Here is a 19,880-nt window from a genome sequence, read left to right as displayed (position 1 = left end):
CACTGTTACACAACGGTCAGTGGAGCCTACAGAGCCGTGACCCGCGCTGCTCTAGGATACTCTGATCACGTCATGGTCCACCTCATCCCTGCTTACAAACAACGGCTGAAACTCTCCAAACCTGCTGTGAGGACTTCTAAGAAGTGGACCAGTGAGGCTGTGGAGGAGCTTCGCACGTGTTTGGACACTACAGACTGGGATGTGTTTAAGGCTGCCACAGACAGTTTGGATGAGTACACAGATACTGTGACGTCATACATTCAGTTCTGTGAGGACAGCATCATTCCATCATGCACCAGGGTGACTTTTAACAACGACAAACCCTGGTTCACACCCAGACTTAGACATTTGAGGAGGGAAAAGGAGATGGCTTTCAGGGCAGGAGATCGTGAAGGCTACAGGCGTTGCAAGTATGCGCTTAGCAAAGAGGTGGAAAAGGCTAAAGCGAAATACAATACACGTCTGGAGCAGCAATTCTCCACCAACGACTCTGCTTCTGTCTGGAGAGGGCTTAGGCAAATCACCAACTACAGGCCCAAAGCCCCTCCCGCCGTGGACAACAAACAACTAGCAGAAAAGTTAAACGGCTTTTATGCGAGGTTTGAAGTTTCACACCCCTCCCCCTCCTCCCCCACCATCATGGACATTACCTCCAAACCCACCTCGGACCCCCCCTCCTCCCCCACTGCCCTCACAGTTGTGGAGCAGGACGTGACTAAGCTTTTCAGGAAGCAGAATCCCCGTAAGGCCGCGGGCCCAGACGGTGTCTCTCCTTCCACCCTTAGACACTGTGCTGAGGAACTGGCTCCTGTCTTCACGGACATTTTTAACACCTCCCTGGAGTCATGTCATGTCCCAGCCTGCTTCAAGCTGTCCACCATTGTCCCCGTCCCCAAGAAGCCCAGGATCACTGGACTTAATGACTACAGACCTGTGGCGCTGACGTCTGTAGTCATGAAGTCATTTTAGCGCCTGGTCCTGCACCACCTCAAGTCCTTCACCTCCCCCCTCCTGGACCCTCTGCAGTTTGCCTACAGAGCCAATCGGTCTGTGGACGACGCCATTAACCTGGCCCTTCACTTCATCCTCCAGCATCTGGACTCCCCGGGAACCTACGCCAGGATCCTGTTTGTGGACTTCAGCTCTGCATTCAACACCATCCTCCCTGCTCTGCTCCAGGACAAGCTCGCTCAGCTCAACGTGCCTGACTCCACCTGCAGGTGGATTACTGACTTCCTGACAGACAGGAGACAGCGCGTGCGGCTGGGGAAGAATGTCTCGGACACTCGGACTATCAGCACAGGATCTCCACAGGGCTGTGTACTTTCTCCCCTGCTCTTCTCCCTGTACACCAACTGCTGCACCTCCAGCCACGACTCCGTCAAACTGGTTAAGTTTGCGGATGACACCACCCTCATCGGACTCATCTCGGACAGCGATGAGTCTGCCTACAGGAGGGAGGTGGACCGGCTGGTGTCCTGGTGCAGCAGTAACAACCTGGAGCTCAACGCCCAGAAGACAGTGGAGATGATCGTGGACTTCAGGAAAGTCACAGCCCCCCTGCCTCCCCTCACCCTGACGGACTCCCCCATCACCACTGTGGACTCTTTCCGCTTCCTGGGCACCTGCATCACCCAGGATCTCAAGTGGGAGCCGACCATCAGCTCCCTCATCAAGAAAGCCCAGCAGAGGATGTTCCACCTGCGGCAGCTGAGGAAACTCAAGCTGCCAGTCCAGATGATGGTGCAGTTTTACACGGCCATCATTGAGTCCATCCTCACCTCCTCCATCACTGTGTGGTTCGCTGGGGCCACTGCCAGGGACAGACAGAGACTGCAGCGCATTGTGCGCTCTGCTGAGAAGGTGATTGGCTGCAGCCTTCCATCTATACAGGACCTGTACGTCTCCAGGACTCAGGGGCGAGCAGGCCGTATAGCAGCTGACACCTCTCACCCTGGACATGGACTATTTGAGCCACTTCCCTCTGGCAGGAGGCTACGGTCCATTGGGACCAGAACCTCTCGCCATAAGAACAGTTTCTTCCCCTCTGCTGTTTGTCTCATGAACACTCTATAATATCTGCACTAAACTGGACACTTTATAACACCGGTCACTTTAATAAGCCACTTTGCACTGTTGTTCTGATGCTGCTATTGTACATATTTTTTCCCTTTAAGTATTTCATTTGATTTTTTTAAGCATATCTTTTTAACTTTGTGCATGCTCTTATTTGTATTTGTATTTATTCAGTGTGTTTATGTTGCACTTTTTCACCGTATCAAGTTCCTAGTTTGTGAACTGTGTTCACAGACTATGGCAATAAAAGTCTTCTGATTCTGATTCTGATTTCTAAATATTTTTATTTAATTTTTTCAGAGCATTTAGATCTACTCTTCCGACATTAATCTGAGAAAATATAGGACCGTGGAATGAACCCTCGTTGAACAGTGATACTTTGAGTCACATGGGTCAAATTCACAAACCCAGAGGTGTTAAAGTCGACATTTTAACACCAGAGATGCCCCGAGCGTAAACGCCATTAAAGGAATAATAAGTGTTTTTCAAAGACAGGGGGCAGTACGTGATCTCCACAGACCTGACTAGTCCTGATTTCTTCCTGTGGGGCGATCTTAAAGAAAAGGTGTTTGTGAATAAACCTCAGACAATAAACGACTTAAAACGTAATATCGAGGATCAAATAAGAGACATAAGCCCGGAAATGCTTTAAATGTGTAAAGTGTGTTGGATCGGGCTGTTCAGGGTGAAAACGAAAATGGTGGACAGGTCATTAGGTCATTTTTACTTCCCCTAGTTTAAGTAGTGATAAGTTCAAGTGTAAGTGAACAATTATAACCGTATATATCGCCAAAAATGTCGGAAGGTTCAGTTTACCTACTGATAAAATTTGGTGAGTATAACTTAAGAATTATAGGAGCGACTGAAGATTTAAAAGTATCAGTGACTTTTGTACGTTGTTTCAGTAAATATAGCATTTTCAAAACAATAAAAGGAAACATAAACATCTTGATCTAAATATGTTATGTGTTAGCAGTTAATATGCCATAAAAGTGAAATACCCAACCAACACTGTAGATTAGTTGGATTTTCTTGAATGTGTGTGTTATTTGTGTATGTAAAAATATAATTACATGCAAATAAAATGTACTGAAATGTGTTTGTGTTTTGCAGGTCATGGGTACTGCTCGTGCGGACGCTGTATCTGTCAGGACGGCTGGTTTGGGAAGCAGTGTCAGTTCGCGAGGGCGTGTGACCTGAGCGACGCCCAGAGTAAGGAGTTGTGTGAGACCTCTGATGGGGTCGTGTGCAGTGGGAAAGGTAATGTTTTTTTCTTTTGTCTTCACTACAAAATAAGTCAAAACACATTTTATTTGTAGATTCTTCAAAATAACCTTCATTTTATTTGCTACGCACAATCTTGACATTTCCTTTTGCAGCACTCTCAACAAAGCAAAGAGTGGATACTACAGTCCCTGACAAAAGTCTTGTCTCTTATCCATTTTGTAGAAACAAAAGCTTATAAGCTGACTTTAAATTAATCGATTGGTTTTAGAAATGTCTAATATGAAAGCTAAAACCCTCCCAAATTACGCTCAATATACTAAAATAAATTTGCTTCACTGAAGAAAGATTGATCATTTAATGAACACAGAAAGGTCAGATTTTGGCAAGGCAAAAGTCTTGTCGCCTTGTCATATGATGCACCCAATCCTAGCCGCCGCAAATATTGTAGGAGACCTACTGGAGCCCGCATGGATCCAAGATTCACCCAGAAAACAGTTTGGTGGCGGAAAAATCATGGTCTGGGGTTACATCCAGTATGGGGGTGTGCGAGACATTTGCAGGGTGGAAGGCAATATCAATAGCCTAAAATATCAAGAAGTATCAGCTACCTCTTACATTCCCAACCATAAAAGGGGTTACATTTTGCAGCAGGATGGTGCTCCATCGCATACTTCTATCTCTACATCAAAGTTCATCAAGGTGCTCCAGGATTGGCCCAGTCACCAGACATGAACATCATTGAGCACGTCTGGGGTAGAATGAAAGAGGAAGCATGGAAGGCAAAACCAAAGAATCTTGATGAACTCTGGGAGATATGTAAGACTGCTTTCTTTGCTATTCCTGATGACTTCATCAACAAATTGTATGAATCATTGTCGAACTGCATGGATGCAGTCCTTCAAGCTCATGGAAGTCATATAAGATATTAAATATGGATCTCAAAGCACCACTACTTAATTCACTGACGTTACGCAACATATTTTTTTATTTGAAGTAAATTATTTGTTAAATTTTCTGTAGGCGAAAAAACTTTTGTCTTGCCAAAATCTGACCTTTCTGAGTTCATTAAATGATCAATCTTTCTTCAGTGAAGCAAATTTATTTTAGTATATTGAGCATAATTTGGGAGGGTTTTAGCTTTCATATGAGACATTTCTAAGACCAATCGATTAATTTAAAGTCAGGTTACAAAATGGATAAGAGACAAGACTTTTGTCAGGGACTGTATGAGGAGTCTGAAAGTAAAATATAAAAATGTATGGAGCTTCTTTCTTTACCACATAATCCCACACATCTTGCCTCATATCTTAAGTTTTAGGTGTGTTTATTCAATGTAGGAAAAAAGTAACAAAGAAAAGCACAGAAAGGGCAGGTGTGTCCAGAGGGCTTCCACGTTATTTTGGGTATATTTTTGGGTATATTTCAGTGTGTTGGCAGTATTATGCTTCTCCTATGACCTCTTCACTTTATAATTACAAACAGCTCTCTTCACTTAAATGCAGATACAGAGGTAAAAGTATCACATGAACAAATCTACTTAAGTAAAAGTATTTAAGTGCCTGTTTAAAAAGTGTTGTTCATTTGTTAAAGTGTTAAATGTAGAGATATTGATTTAAAATTATACATATTTTGGCAGCAATATGAATCACTTTCTCATTTTTCTCGTGAATTTTGTGTATTTATTTTTATTTTGCTCAAAGCCGAAGCTTGAAATCAAGAACTTTAGTCAAGATATTTCCACCAACATGGTAAAAATAACCACTCAAATCATATGAAAAGTACTTTTGACTTTCTACTCCACTGCATTTTTGAACTGGACTGAAAAGTAGAAATACCTAGTCTGGTTTTGACAGTTTACCTTTGATTTTTACAATGTTTTTAGACGGTAAAAAGCTGCAGATTTGATGTGACTGTTAAAGTTCAAGTCTGAGTCCATTATTACCTCAATATTTCAAGCCTGATTTGAAGGTTTTAGAGAGACAGACTGGAGGTGACTGATGACACTTTCTCTATGTTTCTGTGGACCAAAAATGATGACTTTAGTGTTGTCTAAGTTTAGCTGGAGAAAGTTGTTTTGCATCCACACACTGATCTGCTGCCAGTGAGACATAAAGTGTTACTCAAACATGTGTGAATGAAACAAAACACAACTCCAGATATGTTTTTGAGGAGACAACACGGTTTAAACCTCACAAGAGTCCATTTTGTGTAATACAGTCTCTTTACAAAAACATCTGAAATGGTCCCGGCCTCAAGATGTCACAAACAAACTTCTTACCCACAATCTCCTGTTTTTCCGCTCACCTCTGCGTCTCTTATTGTCCTGCTCTAATGACAGGATCCCAGGTGATAAAATTAGGGCAAGATTGAAAAGGTACTTGCAGGAACTGTGAGCTGTGGTTCAAGGAGGCACATCCGACAGGAGTAGATTTGTTTCCCTGTTAGCAGCCTGCCTTTCCCCTAATCCTTAGCACCTTGTTACCCTGCAGCTGGCCCGTCACTGAGAAAAATAGAGTCTGATTGCAGGGACAGGAAGTTTAAAGTGTGGGCGGCTTGTATCCTGGTGACACAAGTGAATTAGTGGCTGTTCCTCGCGGGAAGGCTCTAGATGCAATACTAATCTAGGAAAAAAAAAGGTATGATAGAAGTACAGTAACAATAAAATGAAACCAAAATATCCCGTTGCTTTTAATAGTTTTGACGTATTTAGGTGCGTCAATGCAAAGTGATGACAGTGGTGTGTGTCTCTGCGCTTTTTATTGTGTACTGTGTGTAACTGTGTATATTAATGTGTTAAAAATATGTAATTCTTGAAGATTTGTCTCCACTTCACCACTACATACAGCTTTGATTGTGTTCTGCAAAATTTATCCCATGTTATAATGTTGATCCCTCATAAAAAAAAAAAAATGCCTAAAGAGTTTCTAGATGTCATCCATGTATGTTTTAGTAATTTAGCGCTCTCTCCCTTTGTGAACCCTCCTTACACTTAGATGTAAGATTGTGTACAAGGCTCCGCCCACAAGCCGACGTCACCCATGCTCCCACACGGCAATTCTCAATAAATACACAAAAACATGATGCTAAACTGTACACAGCAACTTGACAAACCGATAAACTGCAATGTGCAGTAGTTTCAACAGCAGGACTGAAGGAGGAGTGACTTAACACAGGGAGCAACGGGAGTTAATGTGTTGTTTTTGGTGAATATAGCATTTTTAAAACAAGAAAAGGTAACCTGGTGATCTAAATATATTAATATGTTAATACCCCATAGAAGTAAAATACTCCTTCTTTAATACCCCATGGAAGTAAAATACCTCCTCTTTAATACTCTAGAAGTAAAATACCCCCTTGTTAATACTCCATATAAGTAAAATACCTCCTCTTCAATACCCCATAAAAGTAAAATACTCCCTTTTTAATACCCCATAGCAGTAAAATATGCCGTTTAATGCCCCATAGACATGTAATACCTCTTCTTTAAACCTCATAGCAGTAAAATACCTCCTCTTTAACACCCCATAGAGGTAAAATACCTCCTCTTTAACACCCCATAGACGTGTAATGCCTCCTCTTTAACACCCCATAGATGTGTAATACCTCCTCTTTAATACCTCATAGCAGTAAAATACCTCCTCTTTAACACCCCATAGATGTGTAATACCTCCTCTTTAATACCTCATAGCAGTAAAATACCTCCTCTTTAACACCCCATAGACGTGTAATACCTCCTCTTTAATACCCCATAGCAGTAAAATACCTCCTCTTTAACACCCCATAGATGTGTAATGCCTCCTCTTTAACACCCCATAGATGTGTAATACCTCCTCTTTAATACCCCATAGCAGTAAAATACCTCCTCTTTAACACCCCATAGACGTGTAATACCTCCTCTTTAATACCTCATAGCAGTAAAATACCCTCTCTAAATCTTTTTGATGGTCACTACAGTCCAGGGGCTGAAGATGCCATGAGTTCACTTTCCATCTAAATCTGTCCCACACTCACATAATCCTGTCACATTAACAGGTGTAATAATCTTGAGGTGGTCCATATTGTGCGTTTCACCTGCTCGTGGTCTTCATCGTTAGCCTCTTCTGTTTATTTGTTTATTTGTAAGTGTTACGAGGCTGGATGGGAGCAGTAAATGAACAGTGTTGTGTTGTCTGCCATGTCTTCAGGTTCCTGTCACTGTGGCCAATGCATTTGCTCTCCTCACGAGTGGTGGGTGTCTGGGGAGTACTGCGAGTGCGACGACAGGGACTGTGACAAACATGACGGGCTTATCTGCACAGGTACGGCAGCTCCAGCGTACATTTATCAAGCTAACAAAAGTGTCCAGTTTACAGTAGCTGCTTATGGGAGGGAGCCGTCATGTCACAGTAAATATCCGCGGATGTGTGAGCTGGTAAAGATTTTGGCTCCGGGCTTGTCAAAACACAGGCAGCTGTTCAGAGGTGCTCCTCGTCATGATTTCACAAGCCCAAATGTCAGCCTTAATGTCACTTGGACGTAGGCGGTTTCACGTGCAAACACTGCTCATGAAAAAAAAAATCACATATGGGATCTCGTAAATGTTCCTCATTACCATATTACTGACTGGACCATATATATGATAATTACACTATGCAAATGATTTCAACATTACACTGGCTTACAGAGAAAAGGCAAGTATGAAATATTTTTAGGATATTCAGATCTTGTTGCTAGGTAGAAGTCATCAGCTATCAGGTATTTTTATTACAAACAATAGAGGAGAAATGCTTGTCTATAACTTGCCAATATTTGAGTTCAGTTTGCCACAGGCTTTCAATCTGTTTTAAGTCAATTCAATTTCAATCTGAGGATAAACACTGTAGCAGGATATGGCAGCGGAGCGACCGTGCACCACATGCTAAAAAAATGAGCAAACTAGCACACCTCCATCAGCGGTTTCCTGTCTAGAATAAAATGACTTGCTTTGAGACTCCTGTATGTTCAAAAGATTTAGATACAAGTCAAAACTGTGTTGTTATTAACATCAGTGAAATGTGGTGCAGTAGTTCAGATATATGCTTTTAATGCACAGAAGGCTGGAGATAAACTACACAGGAAGTAGAGTCACTAACACAGGAAGTAAAGTCACTATCACAGGAAGTAGAGTCACTAACACAGGAAGTAAAGTCACTATCACAGGAAGTAGAGTCACTATCACAGGAAGTAGAGTCACTATCACAGGAAGTAGAGTCACTGTCAGAGGAAGTAAAGTCACTATCACAGGAAGTAGAGTCACTAACACAGGAAGTAAAGTCACTATCACAGGAAGTAGAGTCACTAACACAAAAAGTAGTCGCAGGAAGTAGAGTTGCTATCACAGGAAGTAGAATCATTATCCCAGGAAATAGAGTTGCTATCAAAGGAAATAGTCACAGGAATCTAAAGTCACTACCGCAGGAAATAGATTCATTATTACAGGAAGTAGAGTCACTATCACAGGAAGTAGAGTCAGAGGAAATAGAGTCGCTATCATATGAAGTAGAGTCTCTATCACAGGAGATAGAGTCACTATCACAGACAGTAGAGTCACTGGAAGTAGAGTTGTTATCACAGGAAGAACTGCTCAAACTGGATAATAGTGCGGTTTTGTGGACTGGGGGTCACTATTTACAGAGGAAAAATAGTAATGGATAATATGGATGAGAATTCTGCAGTTTAACAATGAGAGGTGTGTAAAAACGTTGCCTTATTAGTTCGTGTCTCGGAGTCCGTCACTCCGTCTGCCACTGACGCTCTGTTTTATTAACTGTTGCCGTGGTGATGTTTTGTGGTTACGACATGACAGAGCAGCTCAGAATCGCACTGACACCACACACACGAGGAGCACAGCAGCTTAAAAATCACAGACAAGGATCCAAAGTTGTAGTGTGTGGCGGGCTTTAGTTAGCTGCTTATATATTTACTTTCCCAAATTAACAACAAGTTTTGAACATGACTCTATTTACTCATGTTTCTCATTTAATTGTTATCACTTAACTATTCATAAAATGCAAGGGAGTGATTTGTTCGACTGCGTTCAAGCCATAGACTGTATTTATAAACCCGGCTCCATAATGTCTTATTCAATATCATCTAAAATCTTTTCCACACTTGGGATACAATAAGGGAAAAAAACTCAGGACAAGGTAAGTCAAACAGATATAAATGCAAGTTCAGAGTATTTCAGATGAGCTTGAGTGTTGCTCTGACTGGTCAACAATCAGCAAGAACTGACAGAACAGAAGCAGTATATATAGACGACCCAGAGCTGATTAACGAAACAAGAGGCAGCTGCAGGGAAAACAGGGAGGTAACAAAAGAAGGGCCGGAGCAGGCTGAAAAACGGAGCCGGACTGGGGATAAACATGCAAACAGGCAGAACTCTGACATAATTACTGCTGCCAGACTCGTCATTTTGGTCTTAAAATGTTTGTATTAACCCGCTCTACACGATCATGGGGTTTTTATTTCACTATTTTGTCCATGAATCAAGATACGAACATTAATAACAGACGATTCAGCTTAGCAACAGGTTTGATTGACAGTGTTGCTAAGCGCCCGATTCCCAAACTAAACCAGCGGTGTGGGAGGGCAGAGGAGTTACCTTCATCAGCCTCACTCTGGATTGGCTCTTTGTTTGCTATGATACTCGTGGTCGGAATTCCTAATATGGAACGCCGCTCCAAATTAGCTGCTATAACTGCTAGCCTCGACGAGCTTCATTTGACTGGAGCTGAACGCTGTGGGTGACGTCACACTCACTCAGTCCACGTCTTTATACAGTCTATGGGTTCAAACATGGATTATAGACTTTCCTTTTCATTAACGCCGCAGCCTGTTCCCTGTTCTACATCTGCCCAAACTGTGCTCCAAGTATTTTTTCCGGCCTCTATTCTTGGAGCTCGGAGCTGTGCCGTGGGGACGAGGGGTGTGAAGACACGAACCCTGTTAAAGGTCGGCCATGATGGTGCAGTGCGTTTAATTCACAGCTTTTCCTCTCACTTCTCTCACAGGGAATGGACTGTGCAACTGCGGCAGCTGCGAGTGCTGGGACGGCTGGACAGGGAACGCGTGTGAGATCTGGGTGGGGCTGGAGTACTGACCACCGGGAGCAGCGCCCTGTGGAGGAAAGACTGCAGACCAAAGATGCATAGACACAGGAAATTTTTAGGACTTAGCGCTCACTTACTGATTACAAACTAGACACAACACAGAATATGTTTTATTGATTAACATCGCACACAGACTGGAACAAGGAGACGTCACATTTGATGCCAGTTGCAGGTGATTGGTTCAAGTATTTTCCTTTTGGTGGCTATATTTAAGTCCATTATATTGTATTAAAGTCTTCAGATGTCCTCTGCTCGACTAATAATTCATAAAATTCATGTCTGACCAATCAAAATCCATAATTCAGAAAGCTATTCAGTTATATGATTATTTCTATTTCCTTGTTTGGTGTAAAGAGTATATAAGACTATGAACCAGTCCCGTTTTGAAAGGGGCAGATGTCAGTGCAATACCAATGTTGTGTTTAAACATGGATCATACATTTAACATTTAACAGCTTCATGTATAAAATTAGTTATAATAAAAGAACTCTAGCCGCTGGGCCAAATCAACTAAACATGTATTTTTAAATTCCCTCGGCCTCCTGCTTGTTCATTTGAGCTTGTTTTTAGCCGTTTTCCCAGTCGGCAGTAAAGGTTCAGTCAAAGGTACTGTTTGAGGTTTTTATTTCTTTTTCATAATAAAACATTAAATGTGCCGCAGGACACAAACATTTTGCATGAAAAAGAATGCGAAGACCTTAATCATACATGGTTACAAAGTTGTTATAACATGACATAACTTTAATGGGCATACTTGCAATGGTATACTTCATATATAGATATTTCTTTTGAAAATAAATCATTTTAATAGTGCCTTATTCTTTGCCAAAGCAATCATTTACAATCTGCCATGGAACCTGTACCTGCCATTCTCAGAGGTACTCGCTTCATTCAAATCAAACCAGTGACTGTAAGTGGACAAACTGAAAGAGTTAGGGCATACATATTTCAGTGGGGGCATGCTGGATGTCCATGTCACTCCAGAGAGGGGATGGGAGCCGCACTCACCGTTTGGAAAAGAGCAGATAAAGTCACAAAGAAAATTTAATGTAAATTCTACTTTGGCCTTTTTCATGCTTAAACTAGCCAACCGCCTTGGTTTGCTCTGTCCCCATCGAAACGACAGGTGCAATAATATACTGCACACTATATTGCATTATTAAGTATGTTACTGACATTACAGTACACCTTTATATAAATATTTTATTCAACATGTTGTATATATGTATACAACCAAACACAAACTGTATAGTGTAGACAAACGTGTTGCATATATGTAAGTAAAATTAGCGATACCAACAGTTCTTGATAGACATAGCCTACTACATGCAGTTCTTCAAATGCCATCCCCTTCCCATGCAACAGATGGGACAAATTATTAAAACAGCACAAAGGAATTACTAGGAAAAAATAAGTATGTTTTTGGAGTCTGGAGACAACATCACACACGACCCGTATACAAGAGAAATGAGAAACCAAAGTGAACAAGTGGTTACAGAGATTTGAACATTTACACACCAGTCATTTACAAAAATAAAGTCAGCCAGTTTTATTTGGGTTTGCAGGGCTAGGACCACCAGCCCAGCATGTAGAGTTAACAGGGTAGGAAGATGCCGTAAAAAGGATTGAAAAATCAGCCCCCCTTAAGAAGTAGTGGTCTCCAGTTCTTTATAGTTAACAGGCAAATTCATGTCATGTGCTTCAATGTGCTGTAAGAAGAAAGGTTCATGTGGAAATCATAATGTGAGTTGCAGTTTTAGCAGCATACAGCAGCAACATTCTAGTCGTTCTCGTATAATCTATTATCAATATAAATTTTAAAGCAAGACAAATACAAATTGATTGCTCCTATTTTAGAAACTGCTAACAGTCTTCAAATGCAAAAACACAAGATGGAAATGCAAACAGAAAGTGCCGTGGTTGTCTGTGAATGTGCCATAGCCTACAACATGCCCATTCATCTCCCACACTACTGAAGCCCAGGCCCACACGCTGTTCCTTATAGAAAACACATGCACATGATTAAGTCAAGATATACATACTTGTGAAAAATGACATCAGGCCAGACCATTGCTTCTGAACCAAAGGTCTGAGAGGAGGAGATTCTTTCAAAAACTGAACAGATGCTATCACAGTGAGAGCTCCAGTCAATTGAATCAGATTTGTGGTGTTAAGAATCAGTTCTGGGATGAAAAAGGCTTTGGTCATTTCTGAGCGGTGGTGAATGCTACGTGTCCTCTAGGGGAGTGTGGTGTTTGGGTGAGGCACCTTTGGCCCAGTGGGGACTGGGAACCTGTTTTTGCATGCCGGGAGTCAAGGTCCAACAGGCACAGGATAGGCCAAGATGATCTCTATGGACTCTGCATGCTGAGCTAGGAGACATATCTTCTATTAATAATCATATTATCTAGTCATTTAGAAAGTTATGATTTGTATTTGTCATTGTCCTTAGGATTTATACAGTAAAACGTTATAATAGAAGCCATCTCGTGTATAACAGCTGCAAGAATAGAACACAATGTTATTCTGTCCATGCTTTATTTGCTGAACCAAATAGTTACACAGCCAGGATAATTATCACCGATGGTGTCAGCCATGTTGTTTTCTGGCTATGTGCTGCCATGAGATGGCTGCCAGTGCTGCAGACCTGTGGGTCAAAGCCATAAGCCTTGTACTGCAGAGGGACAGAGGCCTACAAGGCCTAGAGATATTCCTGGAGCCCATGCTCAGAAATCAGACTAAAGAAAAATAGATTCAGGTTGTCTTTACCAGAGCGGGCAGGCTGAACCGCTGGTGGGACTCCAGTGATATGTATACACCATTTTCTGCACCGCTGTCACACGCACACGCACATCCTCTGTGAGTGTGTGTGAGTGTGTGTGTGTGTGTGTGTGAGGGAGCTCCTTGCATTGATTGCAGTGGCGGTAATTAGCACTTCATCAACTATGATTGCAGGAGCTATCTCCCAGCCTGCAGTGTGTTTTTATGGGCTGTAAAAACAACATCGAAGATCCCCACAAACCCTCAGTGTCTGTCAGTGTGTCTGCGTGTTTGTCTGATGCCACATCTGTGTCAACGCAATTCTTAAAAAATCACAGTCCTCCTCTGCAAAAAAGGATTTTTCTTCTAGACAATCTGATAAAGAGAAAAGTGTGAGATTAGAAAGAGAGGGACAAGGGGAACATACTTGTAAAAAATAGAGGACTACAGTCCAAATATTTTGTCTAGCTATACAGTCTCTATCCCAGAACGTAGCTGGTGACAGTGGTATAGAAAATAGATCTGAAGGTACACACACTCTGCTGCAACAGGGCTTTAGAGACAGGGCAGGGAGGACCGCCAGCAAGCAAAGTACCACCAGTGTGTGGCTGTAAAACATGTACTATTCAAATGAATTGTCACAGTTTCTGAGGAATTGAAAGGCATTCCATGAACACAGCCCTCTTCCCTCTCACCCTGGAGAAACTGCCCACAAATCAGCGACTGTCCGGAGGAAGAGGAGAGGGAGAAGGAGAGACGCGAGAGGAGGTCCACTGGGATCTTGTCCACAGAAGAGATGATGAAGAGTCTGCTTCGGAGAGCCCTGCCTCGTGTGGTTGTTCCTCTTCTCTGCAGACACAGCCTGAGGTGTGGCTATGTCGGGGGCTTGTCGGGCTTACTGACTGGTTTGCCTCCGTTCATCACTGCAGGCTCACTTGTGCTTTTACTGGGAGGGACCGCCGCCTTGGGCACTGTCTCGCCAACATCATGCAACGATGGCTCTCTGTACATGGCAACTGCAGACACAAAGATATGAGTCACATTTGAATCACAAACCTTCAGATAAGAGGGCGCACACTGACAAACTGAGCTACGGTCACGTTATTTAGCGCACGCATCTGACACACAGTTGTTTTGGGCTAAACTGGAATACAAAGCCACCACAAGCATCCCCATTATTTTACTGCTGTTCTTTAAGCCCCTTTTTACTGTTTACAGAAATGCGTTCACTCCCTTTGAAAACCAGAGCGCTCCTATTCTCTCAAAAGATCCGTGCTTTGCTGAATAAAGATGACAAAGACACAAAAGCTCCATGGGAAAGTGCCTCACAATCCCCCACTTCACGGCTGTATTTCCACGCTGACAGTGCACTTCATCTTGATTTCATGTTTAAATGATGGGACGCAATCAGTGTGTGGCCTGACAAGAGATATAGGGGCATCTACTAGACAATCAGTGCACCGGTCCCGTCTACTGTCTGCTTACTACAGCAAAATGAACCAGTATATAAATCCACAATCATGTTTTATATGTCTGCCCTTAGTGACCGACGCAGGGGTCAGTGGAGGACGTACCTTCTAATGGCTTGGGCAGGAAGTGAGCAGCTGGTTTGGTTTTCTTCACCCGGTTCCCCTTCATGGCTTGTCCGTCTTTGTTAAGCCCTAGGAACCACGCTCGCCCTGACTCCTGTTGTCGGTACAACATGGATGAGTAGATCACATAGTAGTTCTCGAAGACCGACTCTTTGAACTTGCACTCTGCTGTGAAGAGTTCCTGCGGCAACACAAAAGCAGAGGAACCTGCATTAGATTGACATATACGTGAGCATTGAATGGAGGAACGCCGCGCCCTGTTGTTTAAAGCGCTGTTACCATGGCGACAAACTGAAATGTCAAACCTGTGAATGTGAAACGCCTGTTCGCCGTCTGCAAATGTCTCAGATATTTTGTTATTTCTGTGTTTTAAACGAAGCTAGATCCTACTTTTTACTCATAGACGGTATAAAAAAGTGGACAGAGTGAGTGTGACGTCACCCACGGCGTTCAACTCCAGTCGAATGAAGCTCATCGAGGCTAGAGAAGTTATAGGAGCTGATTTCCATATTTGAAACTCTGACCACGAGTATCATAGCAACCAAAGAGCCAATCTGGAGTGAGGCTGTTAAAGCTAACGCCCCTTCTCGCCTGCATCGCCGGTTTAGCAGGGAGTGGACGCTTAGCAACGCTGTCAATCAAACCTGTTGCTAACGCTAGCGGGAGCAACCTTGGAGAAAGAAGGCGCATGATTTGTCTCTTATTAATGTTCATATCTTGAATCACGGACACAATAGCGAAATAAAAACACCAGGATCATGTAGAGCGGGTTAATTTGAAGACCAAAATAACAAGTCTGACAGCAGCAGTTACAGAGAGAGGAGCCACAGTTTTTCAATGTAAAGAGAATTAAAGCCAGAGCCGATGGAGCTGGTAGTGCGTCCATGCTCACTTCCTATTTGCAACGTGTCGGCTCGTGCATTAGCTATGTCCATTTATATATACAGTCTATGGTAAATGTCTCCAATATTTAGTTATTTGAGTGTTTTTAATAAACACAGAAGCTCAGTATTTGTTTACCCGTTGATGTCATGGTAACAGCCGCAGAGCAGTGATACAGAGTGTGATTTAACTGTTGCCGGAACTACTTGTGGGTTATATAGTGGTAACGCACAGCAGTTAGCCATTGGGATTCTCACTGGCCGTGGTCTAAATGACGTTTTTTTAATCACTAATACCATGGATGCCACTTTATATCCATAATTATAATATATTAGTCTTAATAAATCGGTGTAGTCGCTCAGTCGTCCAGGTGTTTAGATGTATCCATAGTAAAAGAAAAATATAAAATCTGTCAAAAACTGGATAAAACATTGTAGGAGTGAAGACGTTTAGCTGCTCATCCAACCAGTTGTGGTCAGATCACTGCTGGACACTGCCTTATGTCTGTCTAAAGGGCGGAGCTAACTACACTGAAACTCAAAACACCCATTGTTTCTGTTTGTTAGTCAGGTCTATTGTGCCTGATTCTTACTTAGCGTAACCACACAAGCCACTAATGAGTGATTTCACACCTATTAGCATCCTGGCTCGCCCTATTGTTCTCTTTGTTTTGATTTGGGTCTGAGGATGGAGTGAAGGGATAAGTGCTGTCTTAAGTCTTAATAAAGCAACAAACACTTAAACATGGTGCAGGCTTAGGAACTAGAAACTAAGGTTAGGGTATTAATCAATTCATCATATAAGCCTGAATTGTTCTTAATTCACATAGTTGTTCATTATAAATTAAGTCTTTATTTAAGCTTTAAGGCAAATTAAGCTGTAGTTTGTCTGAAGAAAACTGTTACAAAACGTGAATGCGCTGGATTAAACCTGTGTCCAGTTTATTTAGACATTTATTTGAACATTTGCACAAGTTTTTTAGATGTATTACAAGCAGAATTTCCTCTGTAGAGCCCACGCTTGCACTCTTGAAAATATAATAAATGACTTTTGAGGTCGGCTCAACCTTATAGTAGCTTTGCGATGATAAACGTAAGCGCAGATGGCTTTACAACGGAAAATGCATGGCCGTGCAAACCGAACGCCGTACTACTGAGACATGATGACCTTTGCACCCTGCCCACGGTCCCATCACGTTTGGGAAATACAACAAACTCGAAATGTAGTGTTTATTATTTCGTTTAGATGATAAAAAAATGCACATAGGACAGGAGTGTGACAGGAGAAGGCATGAGGTGATGATAGCAACGTAGATGAAGGAGTGAATCATGCAGGGGAGTCGATACAGGCGGGGCAAAGGGGTCTGTTGTCCCGGGTCCCAGGGTTCTAGAGGCTGAGAACTGGACTCTTTTCCTATTTATTTATATTATTTTGCCCTGGGCCTCTATACGTCTGCAGCCAGGCCGGGAATCGTGTGATCTATTCGCGTTCTGGTGTAAGGAAAAGTGTCAAAATGGATCAAGTCTCCAATTTGACATTTCGTTTTACAACAATTTTTTTTCGCAAAGCAACCAATTGTCACGCACAAAAGTACTTACATTAACAACAACACGTAAACAGTTACAAGAACAGCAAAAAGGTCAACACAAATATCAGATCATTACACTATAAATACCCCGTTTTCTAGTATTTCTCTGTGTAAATAGCTGCTTTGGCACAAACTCCTGACTGGCTGTTTCTTGTGAGTGCAGTTTGAGTCTGATCCAGTCATGGAACGTAACAGAAAAGTTGTAAAAGTAGTAAAGTAATGTCCTTACGTAGCCTATACATTGTACTTTACTTAAGTACATTTTAAAGTGGGTATTTTTTAGTTTTACTTCACTATATTTGAGAGCAGTATCTGTACTTTCTACTCCACTACATTTCTGAACAAGACTGAGTAAAAGTCTGAGGGTTTATTTTTAACACGTTCATAATTTGAGCAAAAAATATACAAATAAAAACAGCTAGAAAAAAAAACAAACCAAAACAAAGCGAGCGATTCAGTTCAAATCTTTATCAAAATCAGGACATTTGAAGCTTTTTAAGACTCAAAATATGCACGAAATACTTAACTTTTTACTCTTTAAGTACATTTTTAAACAGGTACTTTAATACTTTTATTTAAGCAGATTTTTAATGTGATTCTTTTACTTTTACTTGAGTATTTTTTTGCCCCTGTATCTGTACTTTAGAGCAGGGGTGTCAAACTTAATTTCACCGAGGGCCACATCAGCAAAATGGTTCGTGTCAAATTTGCAAAGATATAAAAAATATGTGTGTGTAACTGCGTAACGTCTGATAAACTGACATTTAACATGACTTACATTTAAATTTACCTTGTCACGGGCCACATAAAATGACATGGCGGACCGCATTTGGCCCCCGGGCCTTGAGTTTGACACATGTGCTTTAGAGTAACACGACTGAGTTCTTCTTCAACCACTGCTCAGATCGCAGATGCATTGAAAGACCTTAAGAACTTTTGCCAATTTCACGCCACTATCCCTTTAAGTCGACCAATTTCTTTTTATTACAGCCGTACTCAAAAATACCTTGACATTTGGCAGTCCTTCTTTTGTCAATTAGCGCCGCGCTGCACAGAATCCACACTTCCACAGACCCAAGTGATCCATGGGCACGTTAAACTCACCGGCAACAGGGTCCTAGTTGGCAAAGTCCCAAATCGGACGCGTTCTCCGGTCTATTTATCTCGCCGAACTTTGTGGAATAATGATGGAACTAATCAAGTGAGTCATGCGTTCTTTACGGCTCAATGTGGCAGTGACAAATGAACAGGGAGACGGTGCCTTGCTCTGTGTGGCGCCCCATTCATCTCCAAGCCCCGGGCCAATAAAAGTGATCCCACAATGTCCACACGAGCGGCTAAATATAAACGATTCATTTGGCCTCAATGAATAAAAGTTTGATTCACAACAGACAGACTTTTCCTGGTGTTGTCCTGTTAATTAGGCCGGTGTTTTCAGGTGCTCATTTGTGTTTAAGAAATGCCCCATTGCGACTGTGATTTGCATATTATTATTATACCTGATGCCCTCTCTGACCGTATTCAAATGCAATCTTTCTGACTTGGGACCATTGACTGTATAAAAAGCTCCAGTCAAATGAATCTCATCGAGGCTAGAGCAGTTATATCGGCCAATTTGGAGCTGATTTCCATATTTGTAATTCTGAACAGGAGTATCATAGCAACCAAAGAGCCAATCTAGAGAGAGGCTGTTGAAGGTAACGCCCCTTCCCGCCCACGCATCTGGTTTCTTAGCAACGGTGTCAATCAAACCGGTTGCTAAAGCTAACAGGAGCGACCTCGGGCGAAGACGACGCCTAATTCATCTGTTTTTAATGTTCATATCTTGATTTACAGACACAAAAACACCAAATAAAAACTCCAGGATCACGTAGAGCGAGTTAATATAAACATTTTAAGACCAAAATGACAAGTCTGACAGCAGCAGTTACGCAAAAACAGGTGACAGCTTTTCAATGTAAAGTGAATTGGAGCGAGAGTCGATGGAGTTGGAAGCGCGCCCGTGATCACTTCCTGTTTGGAACGCGGCAGCTAGCAGGTTAGCTATGTCCATTTATAGATACAGTTTATGCTTGGGACTGGCAAAAGAAGTAGCACTGGCAAAGAGACTGACCCTATCTTGCAATTACAGAAAATAGTGCCCAAATTTAAAGTGGAATATGAGGTTGTTAGCCTTCATTTTGTTTATAATTGCTTTGTCATTTCATGTTTTTATTCATCCATTTTTGACAAACAGACAGGGACAGTGACAATACAAACAGTAAAACATCTACATTTTAAAAAAGACGACCACAGCAGTGTCTAAACGTCCTGGACTGAAGCGAATTGCACTGAATCTTACGCTTGTTAGTGACATTATTATTTCATTTTCGGACTTATTCACTCTGCAAATAAAACTGTAGATGAAAGTTCTTAGCGCAGCTTGCAGAGCGTTCACAGGGACAAACATTTCAGTCGCGCTAGTTCAAGAGCGACCGTAAAGCGTCATTATAATCCACCTGCAGACCGGCTTTTTTTTGTAATGAGTCCAGAGGCGTATAAACGTGTACAATCTGATTTAAATAACATCAACTTTACATCATCAGAACATGAACCAAACTTGAACAAAACAGTGTTAGCTTAAGC

The 19,880-nt window shown here is 42.0% G+C and overlaps 2 protein-coding genes across 3 annotated transcripts in view; one reads left to right on the top strand and one right to left on the bottom strand.

The window, feature by feature from the left end:
• The window catches only part of itgbl1 (integrin, beta-like 1), a 42,097-nt gene extending 31,078 nt beyond the window's left edge, over positions 1–11,019 (top strand). The window contains exons 9-11 of the mRNA XM_033987038.2: positions 3,190–3,336; positions 7,488–7,601; positions 10,335–11,019. Of these exons, the coding sequence (XP_033842929.1) occupies positions 3,190–3,336; positions 7,488–7,601; positions 10,335–10,423 (350 nt within the window). The 3' untranslated portion in view covers positions 10,424–11,019. The remainder of the gene's footprint in view (positions 1–3,189; positions 3,337–7,487; positions 7,602–10,334) is intronic.
• A 157-nt stretch (positions 11,020–11,176) lies between these two features.
• fgf14 (fibroblast growth factor 14) overlaps positions 11,177–19,880 on the bottom strand; it is a 128,201-nt gene continuing 119,497 nt past the window's right edge. For both annotated transcript variants that reach the window (XM_033987298.2, XM_033987299.2), the window contains exons 4-5: positions 14,768–14,966; positions 11,177–14,209 (exon numbers count right to left, since the gene is read on the bottom strand). In XM_033987298.2, coding sequence (XP_033843189.1) covers positions 14,067–14,209; positions 14,768–14,966 — 342 coding nt within the window. In that variant the 3' untranslated portion in view covers positions 11,177–14,066. The remainder of the gene's footprint in view (positions 14,210–14,767; positions 14,967–19,880) is intronic.

Source organism: Periophthalmus magnuspinnatus, chromosome 21 (assembly GCF_009829125.3).
Source record: "Periophthalmus magnuspinnatus isolate fPerMag1 chromosome 21, fPerMag1.2.pri, whole genome shotgun sequence".
In the NCBI taxonomy this organism is placed as follows: domain Eukaryota; kingdom Metazoa; phylum Chordata; class Actinopteri; order Gobiiformes; family Gobiidae; genus Periophthalmus; species Periophthalmus magnuspinnatus.
Note: the sequence above shows the minus strand (reverse complement) of the source record. Positions and strands in the feature narration are given on the sequence as shown.